Below are 18,217 nucleotides of genomic sequence, written 5' to 3' on the forward strand. Positions count from 1 at the left end.
TATTTTGAGTATAGATCGTCAGCGATAGAACCATCGACCTGAGTCGCAGCATCGCCATGAACTAAGTAGGATATGGTAATTGGCGAGTAGTAAAAGTACTCCGTACCAAATACTCATTTCCTTTATCCTAGAGGGAATAGAGGACAAGTAAACAGTGAAACTAGCCGCGGGAACGTGAGTAGTCCCGGCCCTGGCTTGTGGAGAGCACAGCTACCTGGTCCTGTGGGCTGTGTGGCCCTTGTGCTGTGGTACTCCATACTACGGAGTACTACTAGTAGCAGTGGAGATGATCAAGACCAAAGAACATCTAATTAGATCATTAGTCGTGTGCTTCAACGACGGAGTCCACCCTTAATCGACCCGAGTCTCGACCTTCCAGCAGTGACAAAGTACGCAGGAGAAACCTCCCCCTGGCGAGCGATCATGTTCAATAATCTCCGACCGACCGATGAAGTTGGTAGCGAACCAGACTATCACCATCTCATCTTGACTGCCTGCTAAGTTAACATATAACGACCGGTCTTAGGACCATGGGTTCAGAGATTCCAAATCACGATCCATGGTTAGGAGATGACATAAAAAAGAAAATAGAAAACAGAAAAAAGAAAAAAAGGGAAAAGAAAAAAAACGCTCATTCATTCTCTTTGTCCTCGAACCGTTGGGATAACTCAAGGCGTTTTTCTTTTTCCGCCGAAGGTTCGGGGGTAACCAAGACAGAAACGGCAAAACCCCACAAGAAAAAGAAAAGAAAAGAAAAAGTCACTGCCATATAATCAATAGGGCTAAGTCATTTTCCACCTAGCGCCGCTCTCCTGCCAAGACAGCCAAGACGATCAAGATTTCTCCCTGACTTGCTCAGCGATGGGATGTTGCCGTTGGACGAAATCGCTTAACGGGTTATTTTAGTTTGTAGTTACGGGTGGTGGTTGGTGTTGCGCCGCCCATTTTTTTTTTCCCTCCCGCCGCCCACCCACCCCTTCCTTCCCTTCTTCTATCTCAACCCGCAATCGATACGACGCTGCGTTGAACGTCCTGCTTATTCCTGCTTGATTGATTGACTGATTATGTCTTCGAGGTGACTCGAGTTGGGTTGGTCTCGGTGATGGACCCACCTGGTCATATTACATTTACACAACGGTTGAATAACCGACAATCACTACCGCTAGTAGAGATAGCTCACGACCTATCGGCCAGACTCGCCGACTCGGTAGGTCTAGCGTTGAGTTCATTCTCGGGCTGTGTTTGGATATGCAGTAGCTACTTAGTTGATTAGTTAGTTCCTTTAGTGAACGGAAGTCGCTGGCTGATGATGATGGCTGTTATTACTGTGGCGCAACTGGAGTATAATGAGGGTGGAGTCAACTGCGGGGCAGTCAAACTCCATAAGTTACTGTAGTAGTTAGTACAACGCTGGCCCCGATTATCTCGACGAGGGCTTGGCTGGAGATCCGGCGTCCAGGCCTGCTGATTATTATTAGTATTGTTGTGGTGGTGGTGGATGATTATTCGGTCATTACGATGTCCGCATTACATCGACATTACATCGAGAGGGAAGATCTACGCTAGAGAGAAGTTGAGACAAAGAGAAAAAAAGTACCTAGGTGGGTGGGGAGGAGAACGGGGCTGGGGCAGTGGGCATAATGCATGTTGTGACATTGTGACAGGTTTTGTTTTTCTTTTTTCCGACCTGCTTGAGGTGCACTTCCTACAGCCTACAGGTACGGAGTATACTTGCTCGAAGAAGCTGTCTATACATACCCCGAATAAGATGTTGCAATCGCCCACGAATGGCATGCCGGGGCATTCTCTGCATTATCCTAATACATTCTTCTCTCATGACAAGGATTGTTGCCAGTAATATCATCGCTAAAGACCGGGTACAGCCTGATGTGCATGAAATCCCCAGCTGCTGATCACCTCCTAAAGCATGCTAGCATCAAGGTGCTGGGAAAGGAAAAAGTCAAATAAAATTAGAAATAATTAGAAATCAACGGGAAGAGAACAAAGGCCAAAAAACCGAAATGGAAAAGGCTCAAGAAAGAAAGAACAAAAGTCAAAATAGTTACAGTTACAAAATCAAACGGCCGCCAGATGCGATAAGATTGGATAAGTCTCTAGGTGTATGTTCCGACCGGGTTGCATGAGCAACTGTGCAGTTGTTTTTGCTTTTGCCATGAATGCCCGAAACCCAAATGTCCTGGATCTCATTTCAATTTCTCATGCACGATGGTTCAGGACCTCGAACCGAGTCACAGAGCCGAGAAAAGCAAGCCAAGAGACACAAAACCGCAAGGCTGTTACCGTCCGAAGTACGAAGAAGCGATGCAATTTGCATCGCCCGGTTAGATTGGAAGCTAATCCCCCCCTGGAGCGCGGGTAGGGAGGCGGTTAAGTTCCTGTTCGAAAGTTAGAACGAATCATCTACGGAAGCCGACTCCGTCATAATCATGGGAAAGTCTCCGGACTAAACCAGACCAAGACCCTCCAGAGACTCGATCCGGCGATATCGAAGGACTCGTCGAGATTGGGCTGATCCGCCCAGGGGTTTGATTCAACCCCCCCGTCGGCCCCGGGACCTTAGCCCCCCCGTGGTTCGTTTTTAAGCCTACCGTTCCACTATTCCAATTTCCCTGTCATGAGCGTCTTTTTATTTTTATTTTTCATTTATTTATTTATTTTAGAAACCTTATGCTTGAGCACCCGTTAGCCGAATGAATATAACATTGTCATTCGCTGACATTTGAATGGCATTGGCATAGCCATGAACAGGTCGCATTGATGATGGGCGCAGCAATTTATGTTTAGACATTGACAGACATATCCTACACAGTGTAGGTAGGCATGGCTCCATAGTCCATACACAGTACACTATATACGCACTACCGAGAGCACAGCTACTCCGTATCCCATAACCCGCAACAACCGTTCAGTCCGCAATAACCACCACACTACACAGAACTAACCACGGAGCCCCGAAGCACTAACCACCTACCCACCCGAAGCTCGAATCTGTATGGATAACGAGTTGGTGGCCCCCCCTTATGGAGTACGACGCCTTCCTTCGCTACTCAATCTATCAGAAGTTAATCGACACGCCTGATCGGTTTCCGAGCACGGCCTCCCGAAACAATGGACATCAGGGTCGAGGAGCAATAAGCCTCAGATTTCGTGATATAATTTGATTTTTTGCTTGAATATCTTTGGGGAATAGTTATCCATAGTCGGATGCGAGGATTATCGTCCTCTAGTATTGGCTTGTTAAATTAGATCCTCGGTACGGGCCTCTCTTCTATTTTTTCCTTCTTCCTGCCTTGTGTTTTGCTTCTTGGAGGTTCAGAAAGGATATGTAACACTGCCCATCATCACATAATTCAAAGGCCCCGAGCTAGTTAACCTATGATCAAAATAAAAACTAAAAACTAAAAATCAAGTAGCTCGGCTCCGCGATTCACTCGCGCGCCGAAGCTTCGCTTGACAATTGCCCCTCTTTTGAGAGTTTCCAAGGGCGCGGCTTTCCTTCTCTTTGCGTTCAGTAGTTAGCCTCGTACGAGCTTTCTCATAATTGATTCTGTATTTGCTTTTTCTTTCTTTCTTCGTGTCATGACTATGGTATCCCCCTCCCTGCTACGCCGTAGATGGGTCCCGATTATTCTAGATCTAGCTAACTATCTAACTATCTAACTATCTAAGGAAGACCGGTTTCGGATCACAAAGAAGGATAGTTGATTAGTTATTTCGCAGACTGGGTCCAACCCAACCTAACTGAGTACAGTAGGAGAGGTATCCAGAATTTAAGACAAAGGTAGATATGGATGGATCTCAAGGAGACCCGGCCGGTGAGCGGCCGCCGGCAAGCGACCGGGGACGGGGAGAGAAGAGAGGGGGGGGCCGTAACGGAAACTATTATGGAAGCGTCTTGAACACCCTGCACCGATCACAAAGGGTTTTTTTTTAGTCCTTGGCCCTTGCCAATGGTAGGCCCGAGAGGGGACGTCTAAGTACGGCGTAGTTAACACCGTTGCTTGCCGTCCAGCCCAAGAAGGCAAAGACTCCACCGAGCCGACGCTAAAGACAGCTAAGGTGGTAGGCACTCAGGTATGCCACACACACACACACTCTCTCTCTCACACACACACACACACACACACACACACAGAGAGAGAGAGAGGGAGTGGTTGATATTGGCGAGACTCTTTTCCGCTAACTAGCTTGAGAAGTTTAAGATGCTCTGATTACGACGACCCCTGCTATACCCTTTTGGGATACACTCTTGATGGTTCCTCTTTGGCATTCCTTGTTCCCTGCGTTGATGGAGCAAGGTACAGACTCCGGAGATGGCAATAATGGCGGATGGCCATTACTCGGATCCCTGAACTCGTGCGATTATTAGATTAAACTCTGGCTCGAGACGTTGAACGGCTGAACTATCCGGGATGTGTCTGAGCTCGACGACGGTCTGGAGCTCCCCACAGCCCACCTCAAATTTAAAAATGGCCCCTTCCCGGCCGCTACTATTGATCGTTGATAGACAGCGGGTTAATGGGCAAAGCCCCAGAGCTGCAGACTGCAAAGCGTACATTACAGTACATACTCAAGATGCAGATGCATGGTGACATCGTAAACTCCGGGTGTGCCTGAGTACGGAGAAATTGCCTGCCTGTTTTCTGCCTGGGGGCCCTGTGTGCCTTGTTGCCCTTGTTCTCCCATCGCCCTTTTTTCTCACCACCTCATGCATGCAATGGACGGGGTGTCGACCTATCAGCAGTGTTGGCATGAATGGAGATCTTACGCCGCCAGATATAGTTTTCACATGGGAGGGATGCACGAGGGCCAATTCCCCCATGCTTATCTTGAACGGGTAAGAAAACGAGGGAGGCAGGGAAAAAGAGGCCAGGGTAGCTGGAGAATTTGGAATAATCCCAAACAACAATCGAATGTAATTTTTTTTTTTTTTTTTCAAAAAAAAATGCCTCCGTTGCAGTGTGGCTGGATTCATCTTATCACATTGCACATTGCACATTGCCCTTCGTCAGGCCGGAGAAGGGCTCGAAGAGTCGAGGCACCACTTTTATCGAGTCCTAAAGGGCCAAGACTCACTAAGTGCTGAAGCGAAGGGCTGATTGCTCGGAAGGATGGGTGGAGCCGCCCCATGAGTCCTGACGGGCTGAATGACTGCCCCGGTCGAGTCCGGAGACGAGGCGACGTTGCGGACAGGGTGGTGGTTACTGGTTGAACTCTGAGGTCCCGATTGTGTCGGCTTATTCAAGGGCAACGTCGGCTACCATTGTTCGAGGAGGGGGGATGGGTAGGTAGGTAATAGTACACTGAGTAGGTTCATCATGCTCAAAGTGGTGCAGGAGACTAGTCGCCGGGAAAGCAGCAGTCGTACAAGCCCACCAGAATGGCTGTGATTGATCAGCAGTCCTGCGTCCACGGCCTGGGGTTACACAGGTATTTTCTTTTCAGTAATAGCATCCGCATGGAGGGAGGGAGGGGGGTCAGAAGGGGGTGGGTGAATCATCCGGCCGGACGCCGTTAGGCTGTTTCGAGTTTATTTGGACATGTTGGAGGAGGGGGGTGTATTTGGACTGCAGCATTGAATTGGTGGCATCATTACTCCTTTGTCAACAAAGTGTGTGTGTGCTAGAGACACCGGAATTGGAGCTTGCAGATGACGGATGATGATTAGTGGAAGGCGGCCTCGGGAGGGGTGGATTTGGCGTGTGGCGCCTGTGGGATCCAGTGGGAACAAGGCTGACCGGCAGCAAGTCAGATCGGTTGTTTTCATACCGGAATGTAACAAGATCGAGTCGTGGTATTTTTTTTGAACACGAAAACTAAAAATTTAAGAAAGGGTGTGGCAGAGGAAATGACTGAGTCCGGTATACTGAGGGTTGAAAAATGGGATCGCACCAAATCCAGAAATTCGATAGCAGTGATTTCACTTTCATGCCAAAGTCGTGGCAAATTCAACCGAGTATTCAACTCTCCATTCCGCTAATCGAGGCCACCCACCACCATCGTCATATGGATGGTTAAGGTAGTAACCTGGCCGATCCACGGATACAGAATCACAGGTCCATGCACACTAAGTGGAGGCATACATGTACACAGTAAGCAGGCTGTCAGGGCACAGCGATGTTTTGGAAGATCAAAGAGGGGTTGCCTGGATATATTTTATTTTTATCCTCAACGTTGATGCACAATTGAATGTACCCAGTATCCGTACATGCTTGTGGCTCTCAAGTCCCTGAAAATAACGGATCGTGGCGATGCCAACAGTTTCTTCCATTCGGGGTCGCTGGCAGAAGAGGGGCTGGGAAGCCTCGAAAACTGCTCGTGTGAGTGAAACATGCTGACTGTGTTGTACCTGAGTTCGGGCTCTGCCAGATCTAACCTAGAACCCAACGTTGACCCTCTAAACTTCGACCATTTCCTGTTATGAAGATAGACGGCACTGCTAGAAGACGTGAAGGCACTTCTACGCTAAAACACTAGCTGATTACTCCCGTAATGTGCCTATTCCTCCTGGCGCCAATCTTCATTCTTCCAGACGGCCTCATCCACCCTCCTCTCAAACCTAAAAGGGACTTGGGCGTTGGTCTACCAAATGCAGATGGTGATTTAATTTGATCCATGGATTTCGATCAAAAAATGTCTCTCGTGCTCAAATAAAATCATAGCTGATCGTCAACTACTTCGGTATTACGGAGAAAACGGAGTACCTTAGTGTCAGGAAGAGGCATTTTAGGCCTCGATTTAACATGAATTGGCCCTAGCTTTGAACTATGGCCACTCCCCCTAGCCATATACACACAGACACCCGCACACTTTTGTAGCCACTCCATGGGTTATTTATAAACGAGAATATTAATACATGGCAGATGTTTGCAGTTCTCTAGCTGCATCGTGCATACTACAATTGGTCGCGTTTTATCATGATTATCATTATACATACTTAATTGCGAAAGTATCACCAGTAGCAGCATTCTGGAGTGGACTAGACTAGCGTCTATCAACAGTCCTCCGCGCATCTATTGAGTCTCTTGATTAAAAGATCGTTCAAGGTATTGAGGTACATATAATGATCTAGCCCTGTAGTAGTAAGGTGCTCCTACTCTGTAGACGAGTCTTGTTCTTTACCCGTCCGTGGTATGTCTGCTCCATAGTGACCTCGATGTCCTGGGGCAAGAAAAAGGAATTAAAATAAATCGAATGGCCGAAAATCAAAAATCAAAAATTAAAAGCAAACCAGCATGACCAGACTAACGCTGGCTTGGTTCCCTTATGGTCATAAATTGTTGTCAGCTCACTGGCGGCTTACTCCGATTCTTGTCTTTCGTCTTTGTCTGCGAATTAATTTCTCGTCATCTTAATTTATTCCATTTTATTTTATTCTTTTCCCGCTGGCTACCTATTTTATTATTTATTATTTATTATTTCTGTTTTCTTTTATCTTTTTTTCTCGTCCGATTTTAAATCCAATCTATTTATTCAGGTATATTTTATTTTTCAAGGCCTCTTCCCATTCCAATAAAAGGACAGGTTGGGCCAGTCTTCCCAAATTCCAAGGAAGCACACTCTTCTCTTTTGCCAATCATCGCGTTACCTGTTTTTCTTTTGGTATCGGCGAAGGGAAAGCAAGAAAGAAGCGGCGAGAACCGATTGATTTACCCGCAGTCCAATTGTGTGAAACCGCCATTTTCAAGATCGAGGCATTGGATTACCAGATTTGAATGGAAGCAAGTCCCCTGTACTAGGTCAGTTCGTTCGGTTTGAATCAGTTCTGGGTCCCTTTTTTTTATTTTACTTTTTTTTTTATCTTGCCCCCGTCTCTCCTTTCCACCGTCGATGCACGCTGCAAATCATCCTTCCCTAGCATCTAATCGGGAACGGCGCAGTCAAAGCTCTGGGCTTGATCTTCTTCGAGTAGTCTAGCCTACATGCTACTCTGCTGCTGTCACATTCGCGTCGTTTCTCCTGCGTCCTGCATTCATCCTGGCCAATATTACACCACCTTCCCGCTAGTTACAAGCTCATTCTGATATCCCCCACCACTCAGTGAATCCCTCTGACGCTGTCTTGTCCTTCCCCCTCCCCATTGTTTTCTTGCTTTCCTTTTTTTCTTATTTATTTTTTTCACTTTCACCATTTCAATTTTTATTATTCCCCATTTGATTTTCTCCCTCGCGCACTTCCTCAACCCCTCCATTCCCCATCCGGCATAGTTCCCATCGTCTATGGATGTCTGTCTGCCTGAAGGATGGGTCTCCATTGCAGCTAAATAACGACCCTGGACCCTCCACATTACACTGGCACTCACATCGCACCGTTAACAAGGTCCATCTTCATGAAACTATCCTCCCCTCCCCAGTATTGAACCACAGACCAACGAACCACGACCATTGTTGTTCAGCCTCTCTTCCGCTTTGACCCTCTCACCTTGTCAACTTCGATATTCCTTTCAAAAAGCTGCTGCCCTTTTTCGTGTCATACCTTCACTTCAGATCCTCTCTTCTACCGATATAGCTCTATCTGAACCGGTTTTGATTGATATCCTCACAGTGAATGGATTAGATCACTGGAAGAAGGGACCGAAGCTCGAATCCGAACCACTCGAGGTCAGTCATGACCGGCATGGTTCAGACTGACCTAGCTCATCCAACTGCGTCAAAATACAAAGACGATCCTGTTGACGATCCCGTGAGTTCATTCATACGATAGTTGTCCTTGTCAATCTCTTTCCGCTCTTTTTCTTTTTCTTTTTCTTTTTTTTTTTTGGCTCCCCCTTCTCTGTTTCGCTCCCCATCGTCTTATGCTGGGATTGTCCCAGGGATATCCAGTTGCTTTGGCATGGTTATACCCAGATGAAAAGAACTTGCCTTCTATTCCAAGACACAGAGAACAGCCATCCTTGTTCACTCCCCTGGGTGTCGTCCGCTATTGGAACAGGAATGTCCTTTTCTTTTCGCTGCCCAAGCACCAGGTTTCAGCCTTTACTTTCGTCCCCGTTCTCAGTAATTTTAAACTCCACCGAGAAACACCTGGCATCGTTGCGCAGCAGCCCCTGCGAATCTTCAAAGAAACCCTGATTATGACTGTTCACCTGAGACCCCGCGTGTCCACCTAATCCATTGCCATTCTTGGCCGCTTGCATGCGCACCAATATGGGAATGGGTGTATGAGAGTTGACGGATGTTCCGTGGTGAAAGCCAGCAGGAGGCAGACTCAATGCTCTGTAATTTCTTCGGGATCAATTGGCTTGAGTTGCACTACATACACCAGCCGCCCCGAAGGCCAATTCTTGACAAGAGGACTTTTCATTGAACATGCCGGACGTCCTTCAATCACTCTGTTTGCTGCAATTGCACCACGTGTTTCATACACGGAGACCCTTTGCGCAAGAGCTGCATTGGAGCCAGACAGTGCTTGTCACGGGCATTGAACTGTTAGCTCGAGGCCAGAGTTTCGAGACAGGCGACTACCCTCGAGAAATGCCCATTCATGCTTTTTACAAAGACTTCCCCAGCACAGAATACGCACCCCCTTTGTTGACTTAGCATCTTCTTCTCGTGTTTTCTTTCTTGGTCAAAAATAGTGAATAAAAAAGGCCGGCGACACTAATTGAGTCTTTCCTTTAGCTCCGACACCCAGCTGCACATCACGGTCCACAACACCCTCAACTTCAACTCCCGAGAACAGCCAACCTTGTTCAGCATCACAAACAGCCTGGTTCTCCACATCAGCCGAGTACCAGTATTCCGCCAGGGTCATACACGCCCCACGCTCTGGGAAACGGTATTCTTCATCAGCCGCATCAATACGGACCACCTTCGCAGGAGCCATCTTACTACTCGTCTCATTCATCATATAGCACGACGAGCGCATCGGGCCAATACCCATCAAGTGGTACGCAAAGCTCCACGAAGTAGAGCCGCTAAACCTGGCCGGCTTTTGCTAGTCACTGTGCAGTCACTGACCACAAGTCTAGGTCCACCGGAAATGATGGCGACAACCACACAGATGCAGAGGCCTTATCCTCCAATCTACCACACACCACAGTCTAGTTCTCCTGCATCGGTAGCTTCTCAATCTCACGAGCACAGCCGAGGCCTTTACACCCAGTCCCCCCAAGTACCGCACCAGATGTATCCATATCAGTCATATCAGCCGATCAACCCGGTCCAGCCTTCACCCTACACCACGCACACCTCTCCTCAGCAACATCCGATTACCTCGCAGCCGTTGATGCTGGCCCACCAGACCAGCAGTGCGCAAATCCCGCACCAGACTGCTCAGGCACCAACAAGCGCCATGACCAGCCCGAGTACCGCCACGACACAGCAGCACACTCCTCCACAGAGGGCCGTTCTAAACCCACCGCTCCCTGCGTCAACCGGTGGCCCTCTTTCTGCGGGTAATATCCATCATCAGAATTCGAACGTTGGGGCAAGTTCCAGTGCCGCACCGGGCCCGATACCAGCGACCACCCCTCTTGTGGTACGGCAGGATAGCAACGGAGTCCAGTGGATTGCCTTTGAGTACTCTCGTGATCGCGTAAAAATGGAGTATACCATCCGTTGTGACGTTGAGTCTGTTAACGTGGATAACCTCAGCCAAGAGTTCAAGACAGAAAACTGCGTCTACCCTCGAGCCTGTTGCAGCAAAGATCAGTATAGGGGTAACCGCTTGGTCTACGAGACCGAGTGCAATGCTGTCGGCTGGGCCCTGGCTGAGCTCAACCCTGCACTGAGAGGCAAACGCGGGCTGATTCAACGAGCCGTTGATAGCTGGCGCAACAGCAACCAAGACCCTAGACTTCGAAGCAGACGCGTGAGGAGGATGGCCAAGATTAACAGACGGCAAGGCATTCCACCACCTCCGCCGAGTCATATGGCCACTGGACCGCCCGTTGGGCCCGCAATTCCCGGGCCGCCTAGCATGGCGGCGCCCGCTCCTCGCCCTCCTCCGCTGGGACCTCTGGCCATGGGTCCCCCGCAACTACACCATCATCACGCGCAGCCCGAAGGAACTCCAGGCAATGAGGAAGTTAGCGGTATGTTCCACCATATATGATGTGCCCATTCCTGCCGCACTTTCTCTTCGTTATGGCCGCTTTTCTCAGTATCATATTGCCTGTACTGTTCGGCTTGTTGCTATTTTGCTCGGAGGATAGCACATGGCCGGAAGTGCATTTTTTTTTCTTAACTTTTCTTAGCTTGGTGGACACTGTTCCCCATGTATTTTTATCATGTTTGGGGAGGTTCTTGTGCTTTATTTCTATTATTCCCTCTTAGTTTACCATACCCTATCATGTTCCTTTTGTTATGTTACCATCGCTTTCGTACCCTTTCCACATCTGAATTGTGACGCTTTTTCTTGTTCAGTGTAGGCTAATTCAAGTTATTCCCACCTTTTCCATACAATAGGCACCACTGACTTCACGAACGGCGGCACTCGCCCAGGTGGACCGGAAGTCCATCCGTCAGCGGGACATTCACCAACCGACATTCGCAGCGCACAGGTGTTCCACGGCTACCCTGCATTCCCTCCCCCTGTGGATGTCTCGAGAGGCCCTTCGATCCCACCCCTCATCCGGGACAGCGGAATCACAACCCTTGGCCGGCATCCAACAATCGCAACATCGAGCAAGCTTGGCCAGCTAGACGAGAATGACGATGACGAGGAACATGATCCCAGCAACGACGCCCTCTTTGGGACGTTCCCTGAGGGCAAGCGCCGCAAATTCATACTGGTGGACGATACTCAGCGAGGATGTCGCGTTCGGGTTAAAGTCATGCTTGATCAAGTCGATATGGATGAGATCCCTGATTCATATCGGAACTCCAACGCAGTCTACCCCCGAACCTACTTCCCCGTGCAGATGAAGAACCCTCCCGGCCGCGTGGTGCCCGGGAGAAGGTACATCAAGGACGACCCCGAGGCCGAGGACGACGAGGAGAGTGCGACGGTGGGACGGGTCCTTGTGCCAACGCCTCAGATCGACGGAGAGAGTGACATTGCCGTGCCCAAACTATCGCGGAGTCGCCACCAGAAGGAAGTGTTGTTGAATGACTTGGGGTATCGGATGAGCTGGAGCCAAAGTCGGGTGTTTGCAGGGAGGATGCTGTTCCTCCAGCGATCTCGTACGTGATAGACCCCTTCTCCCCTCTCATCGACAGCCCCTTGCTTTGAACGTGGACATGGCAGGACCATCCCCGTGGCAGCCACCACGGTCATCGTTCCCGCCAGGGGTCGGAAGAATGCAATAACACATGCTAACCTCTATCCCTTGGGTTTTAGTTGACGCGTATCGCAATAAAATGCGCAGCACGATGCTGGCGACGGGCCAGGAACAATCGTCCATCCCGCGACACTTCGAGACACGAGCCGGGAAACGACGATTCCTAGAGCGGCCAAGACGGGCGGCAGCTGTTTCGGGGCGGGGCAGCGGGGCGCATCGGCTCTCTGCATCGCAGCGTAGCGCCGAAGAAGTTGAAGCTTGATGGTCGATGAATCGCGAGAGACCCTGGGCCACGATTCGATGTCTGATCCCGTCAATCCTTCTTCCTTTTGTGTCTCATTTTTTTTTTTTTTCTCTTACAACCTCCCCTCTTTTCCTTTCCTTTTCTTCCCCCCTTTTTTCTCCTTTTCTTTACGTCTTTTCTTTCCATCCTAATTGGCAAGGCACCATGATCGGAACCGATGTTAAACCTCACTTACGAATACGGCCGCTATGTAAAGTATATAGAAATTACAAGAGACGGATCACGGACAGGCAGCATGGCGGTTTGGGGCTTTGACGGATTTGGTGTTGGAGGGCTGGTCTTCTGCTCCTTTATTTCTCTTTTGTTTTCGATTGTTTACGATGATCACGATGATAACGCTAGTTGAGGGAAACGAGGGAATGAAATCACGACGGACCTGGTTTCTTATGAATTAATAATTATGATCTTTTCAGTTCGTACGGAGTACTTTGTACGGCCGGAGAGATGATCAGCAGGTCGGACTTGACTTTGATTCAATAGAGTTTGGCGATGAAGTGCTTTGCGAGGAGGGCGAGATATTTATAGATCCCGTCTCTGGAGGTCAGTTAATCCCCACGGCTCACGGGATTGATTCGTTGTGGTCGGCTGTTTCAGACCGTTTTGGAGCGAGTTGACCCTTCGAAGCTAGAGCGGGTGGTAGCGAGTACGACCGTCGTAAGCAGAGACGACGGATTTGTATATAGCAATCCCACAGCCCTTCCATTCACGCTGACCCGGTTGAATAAGATAAGGCTTCCCTGGCATATTAGAACATGTAACTACCTCAGTAGTCGTAATAAGATCTATCGTGAAAAGCCTATCTCATCGAGATTATAGATATCCTTATCCTAGATGCCGTACTCGTCTTGAATCTCTTCTAAACGCTGGAACCAATCCCTAATAGCCTTGAATTCCTTGCAGGAGCGCCCTTTGATGGTTATATTATCTAGTAAAACAGTAAATAATGCTTTTATAACGTTTAATAGACATTGGAACTGTTCACCAGAAGCTTTGAACTACAACTTAGCAGTCACCACAGCTTAGGCGGATCCTAGGGTTTGACAATATTGAAGGCGGATAGGTATACCCCGCGCCCAAATCTCGCTTACCGCGAGGAGGATGGCCTAGATGATTCGCTGTCCCGATCGATTCCGCGTGTTTAAAATTGCGATGGCTGTACCTCGCCGCAGTTGCAATCTGGGCATATATATACATCAAAAGAACGTGCCAGAGCGAACTTATAGCCTCTTCCATCCTGATACAACTGATCAGACATGATAATATATTCTCATACCCTTCCTCCAGGCACACTTTGCCAGAAAGTGGCCCCTTCATTCACTCCCCAACGTAGCCTCCATCTTCCGACTCCATTCCTCCCGCTTCATTCGCAGAAGGATCAACGGAATGCCACTTAGCAGACAGAAGAGACAAGCGGCTGTGAACGACCACCCGGTCCCAATGGCATCAAATAACGGTTGAGCGATAACGGCACTCACACATGACAGGCTGTTCCGCAGGAGATTGTTCACCGCGACGCCGACGGTAGATCTCTTAGGGGTAAACTCCGTCAGCATGGTCATGGTCACGTTGGTGAGAATCATTCCGCTGACACCGTAGAAGAAATTTCCGATTAGCTATATAGTGTCAGTCAGATTTAGTCCGTCCACAAAAGCATTTGATGCCGAACTCACCGGCACCAGCCAGAAGACCTGCTTCTCGGCCGTCCATCCCCACCACAACAGCGCCCCAAGGAAGAGAATGCCCGCCATCAGGCAGTTCTCTCCCAACCGATCCACCGGATGCAGGATCAACTCGCCCGCATCGTCATACCGACCCTCCTTCCGGGCGGTGCGCGCCATGATTGAATCCTGCCAGCGACCGCCAACGATCGCCCCGAACAACAACCCCAAACCCCCGGGGATGTAGGCGACGCCGACGATCACAGGACTCCAGGAGTACGGGGCCACGGCGAAGGTATCCTCAATGGAGACGCAGATGAGGTAATAAGTTGCAAATACAATCGCTGTATAGTAGACGGTGATTAGGATAGGCGGATACTGGAGGAGCTTGGCAGCCTCAATGGGCTTGAGAAGAAAGTAGGCGGCCTTCTGAACAGAACTGTTTGCGTTAGCGCGGTGCTCACATTGGTTTTGTTCTAGGTTTGTCGCTGTCTCCGGTAAACAGAAGACCATCACCATGAACACCGCCCACCCGTAGATCACCATGAACCACTGCGTGCTGCGCCAGCCCCACCGCATTGTGAGCCCTCCGCCGATGATGGGGGCAAACATGGGGCCTAGCATGGGTCCTAGCATGAAGGCCCCCATGGCTTTCCCGCGCTCGTGCGTGCTGAACATGTCGGAGATGGTACCTGCGCTGACGGATTGGAGGGAGGCACTTGAGGCGCTGCCGAGAAGGCGCATGGCGATGAACATGCCGATATTGGGGCTGATGGCTGCTAGGACACAGAAGAGGCCGAGGAAGAAGAAAGATAGCAGATAGACGAGACGGCGACCGTAGAGTTCGGCGAGGTAGGACCACCAGAGGGGTGTAATGGCGACGGCAAGGGAACTGAAGGCGATAGACAGATTGACAACAGATACAGTAATATCGAGGTCTGCGGCTAGCTCAATTAAGCAGGCTATTCAACGGCCATCATGTTAGCTTTCGCTTTGTCTGGGAAGAGGAACGGAGAGAAGGTACGGAACAAGACGCCGCTGCTCAACGGGACGACCAGACCACCAGCAGCAACGATGAAGGTTAAGAACCATTTCACTCCCGAGCTGTACGATCGGGGATCCTGTACAGATGGGACCACACACAACCACGGAAGAAAGCCTCTGCGTACTCGTCTTGAGGCATTAGGATCAATTTCCTCCTGCTTAGTTCCAAGGTTGTTGCCCGAGTCCGTTCGCTCATAGTCTGTCTGAGTTTCCATGCCCATGGTTGCTGGAGGTTTGGGGGAGTTGTTTCTGTCCATGTTGGACATGATAAGCGATATCTCCAGTTGCTTTATATTATGGTTGAGAAGTGCTTCATACTCCTGCCATCATCCACCTCGGCCGACGTGTGGGGCCGCCGCATGTTGTCCTCGCACGAGCGGTGGGTCCATGTCTTGGTTCCATCGACTCAAGGTTGCCTTCTTGAGGCCTTTTCATGGGGACTTGAATCATCCCAGGACTATACTTTGAATGGAATCTTCACAGTCAGATAAGCTACATAGGTAAGCTGGGCGGGTAATCTGATAAGTAACCAGTAAAGAAGAAGAGGGAAACTAGGTGAGTACAAAGATTTCCAGCCAGGAAAATTGAGAATTGAGCTGGTGGAATTAGGTATCTTCACTCCATTATCAAACAGCAGCTTTGGATGTACAAACACAGTACTTAAAATAAAGTGTCAAACAATTTCCCTCATTAACCACAGCCCATCTGACACCCGCCCTCCAATCATAATGTCCTCGGTGTCATCTCAACGTCTGCCAGATACTTGGCAAAGAAACTCGACTTATCCGTCTTATACCGGTCGCCCTCCTTGGCTTGACCCTCAAGGTTGATGTCGTACTGGTTGAACAATGCCGTCACGATGCTGCGCACCATCTTGCCGCCGAGGTGGACTCCCAGACACTTGCGGGAGCCATACCCGAAGGTCGACAGGTTATACTTCAGGTCGCGGGGGCTGAGGCCATCAAAGCGCTCGGGGCAGTAATATCTAGCGTCTGGGCCCCAGTAAGGGTTGTTGATATTGATAGAGTAGGCATCAATCACGACACTCGTCTATTGCAGGGATTAGTCTTGTGGTCATGGAGGGGTAGTGGTTGGTTGCTTTACATTGACGGGGATGTGGTAGCCCCCCAAGATTTTGTCTTCTGTGCAACGGCCTGCGAGGGAGAAGGCTTTTACCTGGTTAGTCTAAGTTATGAGAGGGAGACATCTGGGGTAGTGGGGATAGAAGAGAAAAGAAAAGAAACATACCAGGGATAGGCTCCAGACGAATAGACTCAAGGAAACACCAGTGCAGGAAGGTATCCTGACGCTTGATATACCCCGCCAGATCATCCCGGTGGTCATCGATCTCCATCTGGAGCTTCTTCTGGATGCGCTTGTTCTCCGCGATGTGCAGGATACAGCCCGTAATCACGGAAGTAGTGACGTCCAGGTTCGCGAAGATGGACTCGGTGAAGGTATGGATGAGTTGGTCCTCGGTTATCTCGCCATTCTCGACATTAGCCCACAGGCAGATAATGGGCAAATCGGTCTGGGCGCGCTTCTGGTCCACGATCTCGCGGTTGAAGGTGCGCCAGCGCTGGTCGAACTGGCGGATCAAGGTCCAAGCTTTGATCGAGTAAAAGTATTTGAGCAGTCGGCTGCGAGTGAGTCCCTGCTCCACCACCCAGGTCGACAAGACCAAGAACATCTGGCCAATTGCCCAGACCTCCTCCTTCTGGGCTTGGGTGAGCGGTCCATAGAAAGCCTCCATCTGCGTGAAGAATGGGTACGGCTGCACCGCGCGATAGGCGTTTACGATGATCTTCTCCTTATTGGGCGCGAGAGTTTGCGCAGGGACATACTTCACGTGGTCCATGGCGCGCTGGAAAATCAAAGGCGTGAGCTTCGCCGAATTCGAGAAGTTAACGTAGGGGTCCAGCAGCTTTCGCAAGGCCTTCCAGTCGTGGCCGTTGATCAGTCCGACCGCGTGGCCCATTGCGTAATTGAACAGCGCGCCGGAGGGGGTAAAGGAAAACTTGCTGTGCTCGCCTTTTCCAGAGAACCAAGCCTTAACGTCTTTGGGATCGGTGATGACGCTGGGTGGTGCCATTGTGGTGTCAGCAACTGTTACAGATGTTGGAGCTTAACAAGGAAGACAACCCACATTTCAGGCCACACGCCGTTCCAAACTTGATAAATGGATCCGTATTCCGCACGCCACTTGGCGCTCATTTGCGAGGGGGCAATGATCTTGTCTCTGGCCTGACCTTGCGGTAGGAGATATTCGGGACCGGGCATCTGCTTCTTATCGCCGTTCACCGATCGAACAGAGGTCATTTTAATATAGATTGACTGCCCCCATGGTTACTTTATGGCCTGCAGTCTACTATTTCCAGGAGTAGAGCAATATCTCACATTGAGGTACCATGTGACCATACGGCCACCAAAGAAATATGCAATTGCCATAGGCAAAGTGATCCAAAAGACGAGCCATCCTACCGGGGAAAGGCTCACTGAAAGATGTGCGAGGATAGCCATGTTGGGATAAATTAAGCGAATGATATAGAAAGCAAACACAGAAACTGAAGTACCCAAACTGACGGTAATGTTTTAAATGTGGAATGCCCTCGTTAAGTACAATTCCAACAGGAACCTAGACCCAGGTAGCATGTAGTGTTAATTCACTTCGTAACACAGATGCTACAGGGGTGCTTGGTGGTGGTGGTGGTGGTTGCTGCTGTTTTTCGGCGCCGAACTTATTCTCCGAGAATAGATCGCTTTTCTTTATTGTTCCGAGGGGCAAGTAGGTCATCGCTTGTTAGTATTATTCTAGTTTAATTAGTGCTGATATTGTGCATTATCTCTGTGGGCCATCAAATGGTGGCGACGAAACAGTTATACCATACGTAGTCCAGTACTTGACACATGCCGTAACCGGTCTACGTAGGAAGGTCCCCAACTATTGTTAACAGAACACTTACTAAC

General features: G+C 49.5%; 3 protein-coding genes across 3 annotated transcripts; 1 reads left to right on the plus strand and 2 right to left on the minus strand.

The window, feature by feature from the left end:
• Positions 1-8,628: 8,628 nt before the first annotated feature.
• LDX57_001251 (uncharacterized protein) lies at positions 8,629-12,506 on the plus strand (the record flags this gene model as incomplete). Its single annotated transcript, XM_046082892.1, has 5 exons — positions 8,629-8,703; positions 9,642-9,909; positions 9,992-11,056; positions 11,430-12,146; positions 12,304-12,506. 5 exons carry the CDS (start codon positions 8,629-8,631, stop codon positions 12,504-12,506), a joined length of 2,328 nt encoding a protein of 775 aa, XP_045938849.1.
• A 1,352-nt stretch (positions 12,507-13,858) lies between these two features.
• LDX57_001252 (MFS transporter) lies at positions 13,859-15,516 on the minus strand (the record flags this gene model as incomplete). Its single annotated transcript, XM_046082893.1, has 3 exons — positions 13,859-14,161; positions 14,219-15,168; positions 15,231-15,516. 3 exons carry the CDS (start codon positions 15,514-15,516, stop codon positions 13,859-13,861), a joined length of 1,539 nt encoding a protein of 512 aa, XP_045938850.1.
• A 457-nt stretch (positions 15,517-15,973) lies between these two features.
• Positions 15,974-17,569, minus strand: LDX57_001253 (uncharacterized protein; the record flags this gene model as incomplete). The annotated part of the gene is made up of 4 exons (XM_046082894.1): positions 15,974-16,300; positions 16,355-16,419; positions 16,499-17,328; positions 17,397-17,569. 4 exons carry the CDS (start codon positions 17,567-17,569, stop codon positions 15,974-15,976), a joined length of 1,395 nt encoding a protein of 464 aa, XP_045938851.1.
• Positions 17,570-18,217: the final 648 nt, after the last annotated feature.

Source organism: Aspergillus melleus (assembly GCF_016097325.1).
Source record: "Aspergillus melleus strain CBS 546.65 chromosome Unknown contig1, whole genome shotgun sequence".
Classification (NCBI taxonomy): domain Eukaryota; kingdom Fungi; phylum Ascomycota; class Eurotiomycetes; order Eurotiales; family Aspergillaceae; genus Aspergillus; species Aspergillus melleus.